The 18,584-nt window shown below is 41.3% G+C and overlaps 1 protein-coding gene across 2 annotated transcripts; it reads right to left on the bottom strand.

Moving 5' to 3' along the window:
- Window positions 1–1,205: 1,205 nt before the first annotated feature.
- BAAT (bile acid-CoA:amino acid N-acyltransferase) lies at window positions 1,206–14,908 on the bottom strand. Of its 2 annotated transcripts, XM_061163531.1 has the most exons (5): window positions 14,784–14,863; window positions 13,259–13,320; window positions 7,638–8,132; window positions 7,204–7,406; window positions 1,206–3,651 (listed from the first exon to the last, which is right to left on the bottom strand). In XM_061163531.1, the coding sequence occupies exons 3-5, from the start codon at window positions 8,098–8,100 to the stop codon at window positions 3,058–3,060; spliced, it is 1,260 nt and encodes a 419-aa protein (XP_061019514.1). In that variant the 5' UTR covers window positions 8,101–8,132; window positions 13,259–13,320; window positions 14,784–14,863; the 3' UTR covers window positions 1,206–3,057. The 2 variants fall into 2 exon arrangements, with proteins under 2 accessions (XP_061019514.1, XP_061019515.1); XM_061163532.1 differs by lacking the exon at window positions 13,259–13,320 and having other exon boundaries at window positions 14,784–14,908.
- Window positions 14,909–18,584: the final 3,676 nt, after the last annotated feature.

Genomic DNA, 18,584 nt, shown 5'->3' with positions numbered 1-18,584 from the left:
CAAATGAAGCAACAGACAAAGGATTAGTCTCAAAAATATACAAGCAACTGCTGCAGCTCAATTCCAGAAAAATAAATGACCCAATCAAAAAATGGGCCAAAGATCTAAACAGACATTTCTCCAAAGAAGACATACAGATGGCTAACAAACACATGAAAAGATGCTCAACATCACTCATTATTAGAGAAATGCAAATCAAAACCACAAGGAGGTACCATTACACGCCAGTCAGGATGGCTGCTATCCAAAAGTCTACAAGCAATAAATGCTGGAGAGGGTGTGGAGAAAAGGGAACCCTCTTACACTGTTGGTGGGAATGCAAACTAGTACAGCCGCTATGGAAAACAGTGTGGAGATTTCTTAAAAAACTGGAAATAGAACTGCTGTATGACCCAGCAATCCCACTTCTGGGCATACACACTGAAGAAACCAGATCTGAAAGAGATACGTGCACCCCAATGTTCATCGCAGCACTGTTTATAATAGCCAGGACACGGAAGCAACCTAGATGCCCATCAGCAGACGAATGGATAAGGAAGCTGTGGTACATATACACCATGGAATATTACTCAGCCATTAAAAAGAATTCATTTGAACCAGTCCTAATGAGATGGATGAAGCTGGAGCCTCTTATACAGAGTGAAGTAAGCCAGAAAGATAAAGAACATTACAGCATACTAACACATATATATATATGGAATTTAGAAAGATGGTAACGATAACCCTATATGCAAAACAGAAAAAGAGACACAGAAATACAGAACAGACTTTCGAACTCTGTGGGAGAATGTGAGGGTGGGATATTTCAAAAGAACAGCATGTATATGATCTATGGTGAAACAGATCACCAGCCCAGGTGGGATGCATGAGACAAGTGCTCGGGCCTGGTGCACTGGGAAGACTCAGAGGAATCGGGTGGAGAGGGAGGTGGGAGGGGGGATCGGGATGGGGAATACGTGTAAATCTATGGCTGATTCATATCAATGTATGACAAAACCCACTGAAATGTTGTGAAGTAATTAGCCTCCAACTAATAAAAAAAAAAAAACAGAAGTCACAAAAAAAAAAAAAAAAAAAAAAGATAAATAAAGCCACAAAGTGAAGGTGGAAGAAAATGAAAAAAAAAAATAATAATAAAGTGCTTATCCGTTGGGCAGAAAAATAAATATACCAATTGTATCTTATTTTTTAACTTTTATTATTAAAAATTTGCAAGCATACATTAGAGAAAACAAACCTCAGTATATGCATCATCTAGATATAATAATTTCTCACATTTTCCATATGCTTAGGTACTTTAAAATGATTCCCAGATATTGTGACTCTTCACCTCTAAATATGTCAATATCCGTCTCTAAAAAGTTACTTTTTTACATAACCCCAATACCATTCTGACACCTAACAAGATAACGATTTCATGGTATTGTTTACTATCCAGTCATATTCATATTTCTCTAGTTACCCCTCAAAAATCTTTTTACAGTTATTTTGTTCAAACCCGTCCCACACACAGCATTTGGTTGATATGCCTCTCAAGTCCCTTTTAATTGTGAATAATTCTCCAGCTCACTCCAATGCATAAAGAAAAACAAAATCCTACAAAGTGAAAATTTCCAAAAATTTCCATGCAATTAACTTATGAAAAGAGACCAGGTCAGTTGGTAATTAACTTATGAAGAGATCAGATCATAGAATGATAACAATCTATGGCTGTCTCCTTGTAGTACCATTTATCTTTTTCACTAGCTACCACATTAGTAAGAAGTTTGATCTAAGGACTGGATTTAAAGCTTGACATTAAAACTTCAAGCTTACTAGTGTTGTTAGAAGAGTTCTAAGAAGTGCTGGGCACTCCACATTACATCTCATCATGAAACATGTTATTTCAAGTTGACCATTTTTAGAGACACTAAGTTTGATCAGTGCATTCCGAGGGTGACAATCTGACCCCTCCAATACAAAGTGAGATTCCCTTTTAAAGAACAAGTTAACTACAGGATGATACTTGGTACTTCTGTAAAAGGACTCTTGGGTTTAAGGGAGGGGCAGGGAGTAAATCACAAACTACTTAGACATTAACAAAATGAGAATATTGTATATCAAAAAGCCAGAAAAACACAAATATGACAGAAAGAATAAACTTATTTCAAAGAAGCAGAAGTTGATGAATCAGGAAAAATTAGATTTGACCCATAAACAACCCAAAAGCTGTTCCAGGAAAAGATCAATAAAATAGACAAATATTTAGCAAGTCGGATTCAAAGTAAAAGGCAAAAGCATGCAAATAAAACGACAGTTGATATGTTAAAAAGAGAGAGAGATAGAGAGAAATGTGTTCCGGAAAATAGAGATGAAATTCTTAGAAAATATAAATGACTAGGTTAGCGCCAAAAATTTTTTTAATTTTAAAACCCAAACTAGTCAAGATGAGAAACTGACCTAGTAGAATTAGATGAATAAGAAAAATTAGTGTGTCAATGAATACAATTCACCATATTAACAGATTGAAGGAGAAAAGCATTATGGAAATGATAATAGATAACTCTGATACTGAAATCACTATGTGCCAGGCACTCCTGTAATCACTTTAAATATAACTCATTTAGTCACTAAATGCTCCAGAAGCACATAAGGTATCGGAACTTTCCAAATCAAATGTCAAGTTCAACTCAGAACAGTTTAAGCAGAATATGACTTCACAAGGGACCTCAGCGTTCCAGGAAATTCATCTAGATTGGCAATACCCGGACCCACGGTCTCCCCAGTCGGGATACAAAAGGTTGTTCAATGGTCAAGGGCGTCAAAATTTTGAAGGAGCAACGTACCCTGGTGCATATCAACTAAGATTCAATTTACAAAGATTTACAAAACACATACAATTTTATCAGAAATAGTTCAGATGCATCTGATTTCTTTGATTTTGTCCAATTTCCTTCCAGTTGACTCAAGATGACTGTGAATCTAGAGAAATCAAGAGAGCCCCTTCCCTCACCCATAGCCCTGCCTGATTCTTTTTTTTTTTTTTTTTCCCCTGGTCTCCCCACCCCATCATCCCCCTTAGAGTGTGCTTCTGCTCAGAACAAGGTGTTGCCTGAAGAATTTCAGGATCTCTTGCCAGGAGTGCTCCTGGGCTGCGGCGTGGCCCTCAGGGTCGCCGCCCCAGAGCATGGGGAGGAAGAGGCCACGGCTCCAGGACATATAGCACAGGGGCCCGTAGTGCGGCTCCAGCAGGTGGCCCGCCCCAGGGTAGGCCAGCATCCTTCCGCTGCTTTTCCCGTGCCTCCGCAGCTGCTCCAGCGCCTGCTCAGCGTATTCCTTGCTATTGAAGCATTCGTCAGCCTCGCCTACGACGAAGAGGATTGGGCCCCGGGCCTTTTCAACAGGAAGCACACTATGTTGATTCCGTTCATCTCGGGGGTCGCCCTTGAAGTGGCGGATGCGCACAGCGCCCTCGACTTTGACCTGCATGCGCTCTGGGTACGAGGGGATGGGGGCTATGACCAGATCCTTGTACCTGAGCGGAAATTCATGGATGGCATTGGTCCCATTGATGCAGACAGTGGCTGCCACCTGCTTGAGGTAGCAGGCCATGGCCAGCCCGATCTCTGCACCTTTGCTCACAGATATCACTCCAATTCCCGGCTTTTGGACCTGAAGGACAAAATGAAGGGAACCCATTAAGGGCCATTCTCTGAAGAAGGAGCTGTCCTACAGGCCAGTAAGCTGGGATGACAGGGAGAGTCAGGAAATGGGGAGTGGGAGTCCTGGCACTAGGGTTTACCAGCTTCTGAGACCAAGAGAGATCATCATCTACTTACACTCCCTAAGCCTTATTGTCTTATGGGGGGAGAGGGGGCGGGTCATAATATTACCTACCTTGCACGATTGTTATGAAGATCAAGTAAAACAATAGACACTAAAACTGCTCATCAAAAGTGGAGTTCTATATAAAGCAAAAAGGGTCTAATGTACCAGCAACATTCAAGCAGAGGCAGGTAAACATTCTGAAGAATCAAATTCTTCTCTCCAGCTAGAAAAGGAGGTGTCCTGGGTTCTTTCAACTATTAGGTAAGTGTAATTCCTATTTAAACAGCATTTTACAGCTACAGAGGATTTGCATATTGGTTAACCTAAATGCTAATCCTGGAAGCATTGGAAGGGTAAAGATGAAAGACTCGGATTCTATAAACTGGATTTCAGTACCCAGTCCAATAGGCAAAGCAGGGGTCACAGGAGGGAGTCCTTAATTTTGTGCTGGGCCGAGGGAGCAGTGGGAAGGGAAGAAGTCTGAGAGAAGAATGAGGAAAGGAAGGGCAATCTGGTTGAACAATGGCAAATACATAGTAACCCTGTGTATTTACTTTGCTCACAATTGTATCCCAGCACCTTTCTATCATCAGAATCACCTGGGGCGGGGGGTGGGGGTGGGGGGGTGGGGAAGGCTTTAAAATCAGAACTTTCTGAGATCCAGTTTTTTTGAGAGCTAATTTAATAGGTCTGAGTGGCCCCAAGAATCTGATACTATAAACTATGGCCAAGGAAATCCAGTGTGCAACCACATCTGGGAACAATCCATGTGGAGTGAGAAAGGAGGGCTGTAGCTGACTGACGCACTGTTGCAGAATAACAGGTGAGCTGTGATGAGGGAATGGACTAGAACATCAGCCAAGAGGGAGAAGAGGCCATAATGTATTGAGAGAGAACCTAAAACACTTTGGCATGGATTGAGGGTATGGGAAAAGGAAGAGGGAAGAAGCCAGATGGGCACAAGTGATGAGGTGTATTTATTGAGCATTTACTATACGCGAGGCCCTCCATAAGTGCTTTACACATGTCATCTCATTCCTTCCAAGAAAATGGAGATTCAGGAAGTTTAAGTCTTGCTCAAGGTTACAACAGTATCAAGGGGCAGAGGTGGAAATTGAACTTCTTCTGCTGAATTTAACCACAAATTGAATTTTGGCAATTACCCTTTCTCCTCCTAAAGTGTCACAAATAGTTAAATCTTGAAATGAAAAAACAAAAAAATTCAGTTGAAAACATTTTATCTGGGATTTAATTCCTTCTAGGCAATCCTTTAAAAAGAGCCAAAATATGCTTAGAAAAAGTCATACATCTATTTGATTATAATGATGATAACACAAAATGGGAGTACTGGTGATGCTCCAATAGGAAACATATTCTGTCTCTTCTTGAGAAGAGTCAAGGCTCTCCCAGGGGAGAAAGATACAATTCGGGGAGCCAGAATGACAATGGTTTGGAGCCAAGACATTGCCCGAAGGCTCTGTTGCTAACTGGCTGTGGAGTTTTGGCATCTTACTCAACTGAGATGGGTAGGCCTTCTCATCTGAAAGATGAGGACCATGTCAAAAGTACTTTCATCTGGTAATTATGAGCATTAAATAAAAGGGTACATATAAAGTATATAGCATAGAGTCTAACAAATAATCACTTAATAAACATTAGGTGATATGATTGTTCTACCACGTCAGGTTGAACTGTTCTGTTCAGTTCAGTTCAGTCGCTCAGTTGTGTCCGACTCTTTGTGACTCCATGAACTGCAGCACGCCAGGCCTCCCTGTCCATCACTAACTCCCGGAGTCCACCCAAACCCATGTCCATTGAGTCAGTGATGCCATCCAATCATCTCATCCTCTGTCGCCCCCTTCTCCTCCTGCCCTCAATCTTTCCCAGCATCAGGGTCTTTTCAAATGAGTCAGCTCTTCACATCAGGTGGCCAAAGTATTGCAGTTTCAGCTTCAACATCAGTTCTTTCAATGAGCACCCAGGACTGATCTCCTTTAGGATGGACTGGTTGGATCTCCTTGCAGTCCAAGGGACTCTCAAGAGTCTTCTCCAACACCACAGTTCAAAAGCATTAATTCTTCTGTGCTCAGCTTTCTTTTTTTTTTTTTTTTTTTTTTGCGCTCAGCTTTCTTAATAGTTCAACTCTCACATCCATACATGACCACTGGAAAAACCATAGCCTCGACTAGACAGACCTTTGTTGACAAAGTAATGTTTCTGCTTTTTAATATGCTGTCTAGGTTGGTCATAACTTTCCTTCCAAGGAGTAAGTGTCATTTAATTTCATGGCTGCAGTCACCATCTGCAGTGATTTTGGAGCCCAGAAAAATAAAGTCAGTCACTGTTTCCCCATCTGTTTACCATGAAGTGATGGGACCAGAAGCCATGATCTTAGTTTTCTGAATGTTGAGCTTTAAGCCAACTTTTTCACTCTCCTCTTTAACTTTCATCGAGAGACTCCTTAGTTCTTCTTCACTTTCTGCCATAAGGGTGGTGTCATCTGCATATCTGAGGTTATTGATATTTCTCCCGGCAATCTTGATTCCAGCTTGTGCTTCATCCAGCCCAGCGTTTCTCATGATGTACTCTGCATATAAGTTAAACGAGCAGGGTGACAATATACAGCCTTGATGTACTCCCTTTCCTATTTTGAACCAGTCTGTTGTTCCATGTCCAGTTCTAACCTTGGCATACAGATTTCTCAAGAGGCAGGTCAGGTGGTCTGGTATTCCCATCTCTTTCAGAATTTTCTATAGTTTATTGTGATCCATACAGTCAAAGGCTTTGGCATAGTCAATAAAGCAGAAGTAGATGTTTTTCTGGAACTCCCTTGCTTTTTCGATGATCCAGCAGAGGTTAACAATTTGATCTCTGGTTCCTCTGCCTTTTCTAAAACCAGCTTGAACATCTGGAAATTCACAGTTCACGTACAGCTGAAGCCTGGCTTGGAGAATTTTGAGCATTACTTTACTAGCATGTGAGATGAGTGCAATTGTGCAGTAGTTTGAGCATTCTTTGGCATTGCCTTTCTTTGGGATTGGAATGAAAACTGACCTTTTCCAGTCCTGTGGCCACTGCTGAGTTTTCCAAATTTGCTGACATATCAAGTGCAGCACTTTCAAGAAATACCTAATATATAAACCTTTTTGAACTAGAAAATGAAGAGGATCATAATATACCCAATATTTATTGTCTTCTCTGTGCCAGTAAGCATTAAGCTGATCCTAATCAACCCAGCAATCCTACAGGGTTGATATTATTATCCCCAAGTTTAACTCAAGTGTGCTGTGCCCCAGTCTAAACAAACTGGTAACATAGGCAAAACAGACATTTGTGATAATATAAATATATATTTGCTATAATATTGCCAGGTAAAATGAAAAGTATTTTAAGTACCTTGGGATGAGCTAGTAGCAAGTTGGCAGCCTCCTCAAAATATTCCAGGTCCACCTCCTCCAACTGATTGGGCAGGTCATCATAGGCAAAATATGCTAAAGCCAGCACTGCAAATCCACGGGCAGCCAAAAGACTGGCCCGATATTCAACAAGACCCCCGATGCCCCCTAACAAATCAAGGAGTCCTGGAAATGGGCCTTCCCCTAAGAGCAGCAAAAAGAGAAGAAAATGAGATCAGAAAGAGTATCAGAAGGGCTGAGTAGATAACAACAAAAGTATAAGCTGAGCAGAATGAATTTCACTTTGATACACAACAAAATGGCTTGTTACTTTTAAAAGATTGTGGGAAATCCTAGTTCAACAACTGGATGCCCTTTGTTTTTGCTTTTATCCCCACCAACCGTGTTTTCTAGATCCCCCGAGATGAGTCTCACCTGGAGGCAGGAACAGGGCTGCTCTCACTCGGCCTTCTCGGATAGGCACCCGCTCCAGGTTAGGGCTGGAGAACCAGCGCTGCAGCACCTGGCTGGCCTTGGGCTGAACATCGCCTACCTTGTGTATGTAAACTGAGTCATATAGATCCAGAGTGATCCAGAAGGGTGTGTTCATCACATCCCTCTTAATTAGCCTGGCAAAAGGCCTCTCGGATTGCAGGGACCAGATAAGGCCCATCGGATGGACCCCCATGTAGTGGCCCCCCACGGCAGGATCTCGCTTCAGGTCCAGCTCCCCAGCCTCGTTAGCCCTGTAGAAAGCTCGGGACCGGTAGAGATTCCCCTTGTCATCCTTCATGGTCGCTATGAGGGTCACCATCTGCAGTGGGGGCAGGCCCGTTGCTTGGATGTGCACAGGCTCATCCGCCAGGGCACTTGCCGGGGTGACTGTCAGCTGGAACATTGGCAACAGGCAAAGGGACCAAGTGGTGTTTCCTGCAGTGGGAGAGAAGACTTTGAGTTGGAGACTTTGGTTCCAAGGAAGAGGCTCAGACAAGGCTTACAATGGCCCAGAAGACTTCTGGAGATTAGTACAAAATACACAGAACATTTGGAGGAGGGAAAAATAAGGTGTGCAGAGCATACTCATTATTCTCATTTTACATATGAGGAAGGTTAAGTGGCATGCCCAAGTGTTGTAAATAATTAATAGTAGAACTGGAAATTCAAGCTAGGTCTTAACACTACAGCCTCCTGTCTTAGCCATTACAGCACTGAAGGAAATCTTAGTTTTGTGGTTTTGAGTAAATTGAGCTTCAGTTCTTCAGCTGAGATCATTCCCAGGTGACCTGTTTTACAGGTGTTTGTTAGGCTGCAAGGGGTAAAGCATGATTAAGGATTTCCTGGAAGGATCAGTGCTGCTTTTCTTTTCTTTCTTTTTTTTTTTTTTTTTCCAGTGCTGCTTTTCAATTCCCATATCTACATAAACAAGAAATATGTTACAGTATTATTTGTTTTTCACTTTTTCAAACTTCCAATCCCTCTCTGCCATTGTAAGACCAACCACCAGCTCTTTTCAGAGTTCCCATTACTTGTTCTTTTTCAGGGAAAATAAAATTTCATGATCTGCTTCTATGGCTTTCCAGTGGAGTGTTAAATATCAAATGTTGTTTGTAGCAAAGAGAATGAAATATACATTTGGTCAGCTATTTCATACTCTGCCCTTTTACGAGCAAAATTGGGGTATTCTCCTCCCTTACTCTCTTCCTTCTTTCTTTCTCTCCTTTCTTATATACCTCATTCACAAAGGATTTGAACCTGTTTATAGGTAACAGAGACATAATAAAATAAAAATAGGATCTGGGAAAATATGAACTAGAATCAGAAACACTGAATGAATGACAATCAAAGGGAAAAAGGCAACCTGTCAGTCGTTTTGTTCTAATTATTCTCATAGAAAGGGTTACCAGTTTATCAACGGAAAGGAAAAAGTGAGGCTTTTCCAATATCTTCCTAAAAGAAATTTCTCACATGAGACTTTGATATAGATATGCATCATTTTCCAACAATATCTTCAGACAAATTGTAGTAATAGGTGTCTCCTCAGAAAGTTTGATCCTCTAAGGGATCCTTGATTTTATTTTATGGAGGAATGCAAAGTGAGGGCTTTAGGCTTTATATTTGTGACCAGAAAAGATTCTGGAGAAAATAAACAGGGTCTGGCAGTGCAGGGGCAGGAGAGGGGTCTTAATGCTCAGTTTTTCACTGTTGAAAGGGGATCTTCAGAGGAAAGAGAGGGTCAAGGAAAAAATGCATTTTGTGCTTCTTTTACGAAAAAGTGATTTCCTGGGAAGTCCCTGGTGGTCTAGTGGTTAGAACTCCACTCTCTCAATGCCAAAGGTCTGGGTTCCATCCCTGGTTGGGGAACTAAAATTCCACAAACTTCTCAGCACAGACAAAAATTTAAAAAGCAAAACAATTTTTAAAAGAAAATAATTTTCCGCAAAGGACACACTCCCTCTCACCTGTTTCCCCATCAACAACCAGTATTACTGACCATTTGAAAACTCATGATCAATAGAATAATTTGGAATAAATAGAAAGATTGTGAATGTTTTCCTTTAATACCAGCAGAGTTCTACACAGAAGGAGGTTGCATCAATTCAAACCTCCTGGGTCTTTCATTCATCTTAGGGAGACAGGACATGTAATATGAATAAGAACACCCCATATCCTGTGACATTTCAGGGCTCCCTTGGTATTTTCTGATCTGGTCCTTCCTATAACTCTTTGTATCTGCTATTTCTTTCTTCCCAAAAAAGAAATCATTAAGAAGGGGTACTTGAGAGCCTTATTCCACACATTCTTCTTCCTTCTCAAAACTTCCGTATAATAGTGACTCACTACAGATTTTATTTTCAAATAGAATTCATTTGAATTACTTAACATAACTACTCTCCTGCATGCATTCTGCATCTGGTCTCATTCTCCCAGGTGGATTGCAAACTCAAGGGCAGCAACCATGTGTTAAAACTTTAGGAAATCTTACCGATACTCATGTAGTAAATTATATATTGTACATACTTCAGAGTTATGAAATTCATAATGGGAGCAAGAAAAAAAATAGCACCAAGCAAGTAATGAAGATACTCTACTTATATAGTGCTTTTGTAATGTAAAATATTAGAGTTTCTTTACAAGTCATGGTCTCTCTTTATCTGAGAATTGCCCCCTAAGCCCAGAGATGGACACTCCATAGCTATGTTTATACCATGTGACCTCCTTCCTGGGGGCTGTTGCTGACTGGATCAGGACTGGTCACCTGATTCAAGATATGCCTGGAATGTTCCTCCCTTGCCAATTTAGAATGGGGACTCAGAGCTCACCAGTCCCTTTATCAAGATAAAGACTAAAGGTGAAGCAGAGGTAGCAAAGTTGGGTACCAACTTTGGTAGCAGAGTTGACTTGTGTGGCCTCGCCTTTGACATCCTGAAATTTTGCACCCAAGGTGCCCTCTTACCTCACGCTAGTCCTGTCCCTGGACTCTTTCTGTGTGAGTGTATCCATAAAGTGCAGACGCTGCATCCAGATTATCACAGAAAACCAGCCTTGGGGTAGAGTATGGACATTTGAGGAAAGAGAGACAGAGACAGAAATTGGTTTGTTCCTATCCTGAGAAGCCCCTGAAGAAAGAAGGTCTGCAATTACGGAAATAAGCGTCAGAGGAAAGAGAGATGCCAGAAGATAGGTTTCAGAAGATTTCAGTCTTTGAAAGGAATCTTTCTTAGAATTTTGTTTTGGAGTCTCGGGACTTAGCTGACTATGCTTACTGTTTTATCTCCTAGTTTTTTTGGAGCTCCTGTTAAATGTGTAAAGCTATTGATTCTGAATTGTCAGAAATTCCCTGTAATGGTCATTAGTATTCTAGGTCTAGATTTTGCCATTTACACCAAGGTATATGCAAGGGATTAGATTATAATGATAGTTCCCATAAGAAGTAGGAGTTCTACCAAGAATACATGAAATAGAGAGAGAGAGAGAGAGATCACTCGGTAAGTCAACAATGTGTGCTTGTGAATGGTGTCTCTGGTTTCTTGGCCACACACAGAGTAGGAAGTAGCCACATGATCAGCAATCCAACAGTCACTGCCTTTGGAACGTGGGCTAAACAAAGTCGCCTTTTCACAGGCTGATGAGGCAGATCTCGGGAAGATCTGGTAGGGATCCAAGGCAAAGTTTGACAGATTTCCTTTGCAGAACTTAATTGTAAGCCTCTCGGACCTCAGATTAATCAAACCTCTGTGTCACCTGTTCTTTATATAACACTCTCTTATAAATTCAAGAAACAAGAAAAATCCAAGATTTAAATATTGGGTTGACAAAAAAGTTCATTTGGGTTTTCCTTAATATCTTACAGAAAACCCAGAATGAAAATTTTGGTCCACCCAATACATGCACATGTATACACACACACACACACACACACACACACACACACTTACAAAAGAAGATTTGGGATTCTCAAATCTGGGGTTCTGAGGAACTCTGAGGTTCTGCAAAATGTCATTAGGGTTTCCACAAGAGCTCTTAATTGGAAAAAAAGAGAAACAGTTTTTTTTTCTTCCATTTATTTTTGTTAGTTGGAGGCTAATTACTTTACAATATTGTAGTGGTTTTTGCCATACATTGACATGAATCAGCCATGGATTTACATGTGTTTTTGAACTCCAAGTATGAGGTGAAGGACGGGGCTAAGCAGTTCCATTCCTGGTTGTTTAGCCCCATAGGGTACTATGTGAAAGGACCATAGCCAGAGACCATTCTCAGTTTGAGATGCAATTAGCGGGGGCTTGTGAAGGCTAGTGAGCTCAATGTTTAGTGAAGAGGAGGATACTGTGTTGATGAGTGCCTCTCCTCCTTGAATTACCTCCTCCAAACCCCACTCTGCTCTGTGGACTGAGATAAAGAAGAGAACAAAGTCTATTGGTGTAATATAGAGGGAAATTTGCTGGTAATACAAGTGGTCCTGTTTCACTGGGCATGATCTTTAACAACTAAAAAATGCAGCAGTGACTCTAGGAAAGGGGAAAAGACAAATCGAATATCACAATTATTTGACAAGTAATGGGGCTGGTTATTTTAAGTGGCCTTTGGAATTCAATTCTCCCCTCATTTCCCTTTTTTCTGTAATAGGAAACAATTACTGAGCACTTACTAAAGGCTTGTCTCTGGGTAATAGGAATCTGCATAGTAAAGCCTTTTCACTTTTCAAGACCCTTTTATGTTTATTATTTCTCTTGACCCTCACAAAATAAATCTATGGGAATAAAAAAAAAATCATTATTATCCTTACATTGTAAATTAGAAAATTGAGCTCAGCTAGTTAAATGACTTACCCAAACTTGCCTATGTTGTTAATGGTGAAGTAAGAATTTTAACCAGTGCCATCCTTCCCTACTTACACACCTTACTTATCTTCCCCAAATGAGGATAGACGCATGAAAGCTCATTCTTTTCCGGGCCCCTCCCTCTTGCTTTTCTTTCCTACTACTTTCTTGATTTTAACTTCATCTCTTCCTTTCCCCAACTCTGAATACTTATGTTAAATATTAATATATATCCTGGTATACCCTCTTTCTTGATTATACCTTTATCTTTCCTGTTCCTTAATTCTAAAGCCTTTTGGTTAAATATTAATATATACCGTGATGTGGCGGAACTAGTAATGGAACAGTAGAGTTAAACTTTATAGTCCACAAACCCACATATGCAGGAAATGTAAATTTTTTCTATTTTTCTAGATTCAGAGTAATTTCTATTCCTGACCCAGGTATCAAACCCGGGTCTCCAGCATTGCAGGCAGATTCTTTACTGTCTGAACCAGTGCAGGCCCAATGGGTGGTGCTAGTGGTAGAGAACCTGCCTGCCAATGCAGGAGACTCAAAGAGGTGTGGATTCAATCCCTGAGTTAGGAAGATACCCTGGAGTAGGAAATGAAAACCCACTCCAATATTCTTGCCTGGAATATTCCATGGACAGAGGAGCCTGGCAGGCTGTTGTCCATGGGGTCGCAAAGAGTTGGACACGACTGAGTGACTAAGAATGCTTGATGATGAGCTTACTTGATGATGCAGTCTTCTAAACCCATTTTACAATGGATGCCAGGGGTTCCAAATTCATATACCTATTGGGGTCAGACAGGTAATATAAGTTTATAGATAAAGACCAGAGATGAACAAAATATAAGACTGTAGTGAACCTAAGACTACCAGCCCATCTATAGGCACTCAAATGTATTATATTAAAAAAAAAAATACATGCATACGAAACCACCCAACAACCACCAAACAAACAAAAATCACTCCAAGGTGTGGACCAAATGAAACACACCCATTTGTGACTTCTGGAAGTCAGGTCATCCATTAGGATATTGCACCATAAAGGCCAAGTAAAGATCTTTGTTTTCTCTTCCTGGTGTACTGTCCTTTTCTGAGGCAAAAAGTATCAACTGGCCTCCCTCTGGAGGGAGAAGGAAAACAAGGTAAAATAGAAATACCAAAATATGAGTGACATATCTCAGAGATAGTGTGAAGATAGAACAGAAGACCAGGTGAATTTTTATGGGCTACTTAAGATGCAAAATTCCTCAAAATTCAATGGCACAAAATTTCCAGATTTTCTCACTTTCTTGCAGCAGAAGGCAGGACCCTGTATACTGGCAACTGTCAAAGAAACCAAACGTAGAAAGCAACCGGAGGGCAAGAAACAAGAACTCAGCTGCCTCACATGTGGTGGTGGAGAGGGAGCCCTCAGCAAAATGGAAGCAACCTGATAGGGTCCGAAAGCTGAAACCCACATTGCTAAGCAGGTTTCAGACCCCACCCAGAGTCCCAGGGTGAAGGGTGGGGATCAAGCCTGCACTATTCGAGACCTTGACCTGTTAGAGGAACGGCAGTCAAGAACTGGCAGGACATCAACACATCAGAAGCAGGAAGCAAAGAGTAAAAGAGAGCAAAGTTCCCATGGAACTTAAAATTACCATCACTAATCAAGAAACAAAGATTCCATTCCCTTTAGAAGCCTATGGCTTTTCTTTCTTCACCCCAGCACTTCTTCTTCCTAATAAATCCCTGAAAAATATTCCTTGAGTCAAGAAACATCTCTCCGGTAGTCACATTAGGCTGGATCTTGACTTTTGTAGGCAAGTGTGCATTTTGCCTCCAAAGTAAAAGTGAAAGTGTTAGTTGATCAGTTGTGTCCAGCTCTTTGTGACCTCATGGACTATAGCCCACCAGGCTCCTCTGTCCAAGAGATTCTCCAGGCAAGAATAGCAAAGTGGGTTTCCATTCCCCTCTCCAGGGTATCTTTCCAACCCAGAGATTGAACCTGGGTCTTCTGCATTGCAAGCAGATTCTTTACCGTCTGAGCCACCAGGAAAGCCCTTTTGCCTCCAAGATAGTTTCCTAAACAGTCTTCCAGATAGCTTGATGTAGCTAGCATCAATCTGCATTTGCTGCATAATTGCTGGTTTTTCAGAGAACTGAGCTACCCACTGAAGTGAACAAAATACACACAGCAAGACGCAAACAGCCTTCCCGGGTGCCCTGTGGCTGAAATCAAAAGGCAGATCTTTTCTACTTGACTCACCCTGAATTCAGCTGTGGGGAGCAGTCCGGAGCGAGGTGCCTTACTGAGCCAGCGAAGAGCACTAGACCCTTGCCTGTTGCTTGCTAATTTAGATCCTTCAAAATACCTCAGCCTACTGGTCAAAGTTGAAACTATCTCCATAGAAACAATCAGCTGACTTTTTTTTTTTTTTTAAGTTCTCAGGGGCAGGGTTATCAGCACATGCTGCCAACAGCTCTGGGCAAAGACTCAGTTTAGCTGGCGTGCCTTTCAATCCAAGTGTTTCATAGTGGAGTCTTTCATTTCATCATGTAGGTCTGGTTTCTGTGCCTCTTCGCTGAACTTCTCTCAACTCCTAGCTCTCTTCTCCTTTGCTTCAATTCCTTCCCTATCTCCTCCCCTAAGTCAGTAGTCTCTTAGGCAGCACGTTTTTGTTGGTTGGTTTTGGAGAAGATGAGTCCCAAACATTCATCTTCAGAGTGGTGTGGTTTTCAGACTCATCTGGAGAGTCAGTTATACACAGACTCAGGGCCCTTTACCTGGAGATTCTGACTTGATAGGTTTTGGTTAAGTTTCTGGGATCTGCACTTTTAACAACAGATTCTAAAACATAGGTTCTAAAACAACAGATTCTAAAACAGTTTGCAAACCACTCTCCCAAGGCGGGGCTGAAGCCCTGTCCATGCAAAAATGCCTCCTCAGGACAAGAATCCCTGATATCCGTTCCACTGTTAATCCTATTAGTCAATGTCTATTGTCAAAATGTACAAATGAACCAAACTGCAGACTGTGTCTCCAGGTTGTGAGTTCCCTGAGGGAGGGTACCACATCTTCTCATTTTTGCATCTCTTGCAGCCAGCGAAGTGTAGCTAGCCTCTGGAATCAGAGAACCATGATTGGAACCCTGATTCCTTTACATCTGTCATTGTGATTGACCTCAGACAAATTACTGACCTTTCCTTGGACTTCAGCTTTCTAATTTCTGAAATGTGAATGGTACGATAAAATATATTGAAAGTGAAATGTAAGCCTTGAGGAGAAGGGGTCAATATTGGGAGTCATGAGCAAACTGGAACATCTGGAACAAGAGGAGGCTGTTTTGGCACACAGCTCTTACATTGGATGAGAGGTACCTTGGTAGGATAGCAAAGCTCCCAGCTGAGTGACTAATTCCCAGGACTAGATCCAAGGATGGGGGTTGACTGAGGAGAAACACACAGAAATAGAGTGCTGTTTTTACTCAGACTCCAAGAGAAGCACAGAGACTTCCCCAGTGGTCCAGTGGCTAAGGCTCAGCCCTCCAATGTAGGGTATGCTGGTTTGATCCCTGGTCAGGGAATGACAATTCCACATGCCTTGGAGTATGGCGAAAAATAAATAAATAAATAAGAGAAGCACAAGAAACAGGGCTCCAGTTGTTCTTGTTGTTGTTCAGTCACCAATTCGAATCCAACTCTTTGAGACCCCATGGACTGCCCCATGCCAGGCTCCCCTGTCCTTCACTATCTCCCAGAGTTTGCTCAGATTCATGTCCATTGGGTTGGTAATGCCATCTAACCATCTCATCCTCTGCCACCCCCAACTACTTTGACCTTCAATCTTTTCCAATATCAGGGTCTTTTCTAAGGAGTCAGCTCTTTGCACTAGGTGGCCAAAGTATTGGAGCTTCGGCACCAGTCCTTCCAATGAATATTCAGGGTTTCTTTTAGGATTGACTGCTTTGATCTCTTTGTAGTCCAAGGGACTCTCAAGGGTCTTCTCCAACGCAACAGTTCAAAAGCATCAATTCTTCAGTTCTCAGCTTTCTTTATGGTCCAACTCTCACATCCATACATGACTACTGGAAAAATCTTAGCTCTGACTATATGGACCTTTGTCAGCAAAGTGATGCCTCTACTTTTTAATATGCTGTCTAGGTTGGTCATAGCTTTCCTTCCAAGGAGCAAGCATCTTCTAATTTCATGGCTGCAGTCACCATCCACAGTGATTTTGTAGCCAAAGAAAATAAAATATGTCACTGCCTCCACTTTTTCCCATCTATTTGCCATGAAGTGATGGGAGCAATTGCCATGATCTTAGTTTTTTGAATGTTGAGTTTTAAGCCAGTTTTTTCACTCGCCACTTTCAAACCCATATAAAGAGGCTCTTTAGTTCCCCTTCACTTCCTGCCATTAGAGTGGTTTCATCTGCATATCTAAGTTGTTTATATTTCTCCCAGCAATCTTGATTCCAGCTTGTGATTCACCTAGTCTGGCATTTTGCATGATATACTCTGCATATAAGTTAAATAAGCAGGATGACATACTTGACGTACTCCTTTCCAAATTTTGAACCAGTCGACTGTTTCATGTTCAGTTCTATTGACCTGCATATAGGTTTCTCAGGAGGTAAGTAAGTTGGCCTGGTACTTCCATCTCTTTAAGAATTTTCCACAGTTTGTTGTGATCCACACAGTCAAGGGCTTTAGCGTAGTCAATGAAGCAGAAGTGGATGTTTTTCTGGAATTTCCTTGCTTTCTCTATGTTCCAATGAATGTTGGCAATTTGATCTCTGCTTCTTCTGCCTTTTTTAAGCCAGACTGTACATTTGGAAGTTCTTGGTTCGTGTACTGCTGAAGCCTAGCTTGAAGGATTTTGAATATAACCTTGCTAGCATGTGAAATGAGTGTAATTGTATGCTAGTTTGAACATTCATTTGGCATTGTCCTGCTTTGGGATTGGAATGAAAACACCTTTTCAAGTCCTGTGACCACTGCTGAGTTTTCCAAATTTGCTGGCATATTGAGTGCAGCACTTGAACAACATCATTTTTTTAGGATTTAAAATAGCTCAGCTGGAATTCTATCACCTCCACTAGCTTTATTCATAGTGATGCTTCCTAAGGCCCACTTGACTTCACACTCCAGGATGTCTGGCTGTATGTGAGTGACCACACCATCATGGTTATCATCCAGATCATTAAGACCTTTTTGTTTAGTTCTTCTGTGTATTCTTGCCACCTCTTCTTAATATCTTCTGCTTCTGTTAAGGTCTTTGCTGTTTCTGTCCTTTATATTGCCCATACTTGCATGAAATATTCCCTTGATATCTCCTGTTTTCCTGAAGAGATCTCTAGTCTTTCCAATTCTATTGTTTTCCTCTATTTCTTTGCATTGTTCATTAAGAAAGCCTTCTTTTATCTCTCCTTGCTATTCTCTGGAACTCTGTATTCAGTTGAGTATATTTTTCCCTTGTCTTTCGCTTCTCTACTTTCCTCAGCTACTTGTAAGGCCTCTTCAGACAACCACTTTGCCCTCTTGCATTTCTTTTTCTTTGGGACGGTTTTGGTCACTGCCTCCTGTACAATGTTATGAACCTCCATCCATAGTTCTTCAGACACTCTGTCTACCAGATCTAATCCCTTGAATCTATTCGTCACCTTCACTGTATAATCATAAGGGATTCGAGTTAGGTCACAGCTGAATAGCCTAGTGATTTTCCCTACTTTCTTCAATTTAAGCCTGAATTTTGCAATAAGGAGCTCATAATTTGAGCCACAGTCAGCTCCAGGTCTTGTTTTTGCTGACTGTATAGAGTTTCTCCATCTTCAGCTGCAAAGAATATAATCAATCTGATTTCAGTATTGACCATCTGGTGATGTCTACATGTAGACTCATTTCTTGTGTTTTTGGAAGGGGGTGTTTGCTATGACCAGTGCATTCTCTTGACAAAACTCTGTTATCCTTTGCCCTGCTTCATTTTATAAGCACAGCCAAACTTACCTGTTATTCCAGGTATCCCTTGACTTTCTACTTTTGCATTCCAATCCCCTACAAGGAAAATG

This window comes from Dama dama, chromosome 16 (assembly GCF_033118175.1).
Source record: "Dama dama isolate Ldn47 chromosome 16, ASM3311817v1, whole genome shotgun sequence".
NCBI lineage: Eukaryota > Metazoa > Chordata > Mammalia > Artiodactyla > Cervidae > Dama > Dama dama.
Note: the sequence above shows the minus strand (reverse complement) of the source record. Positions and strands in the feature narration are given on the sequence as shown.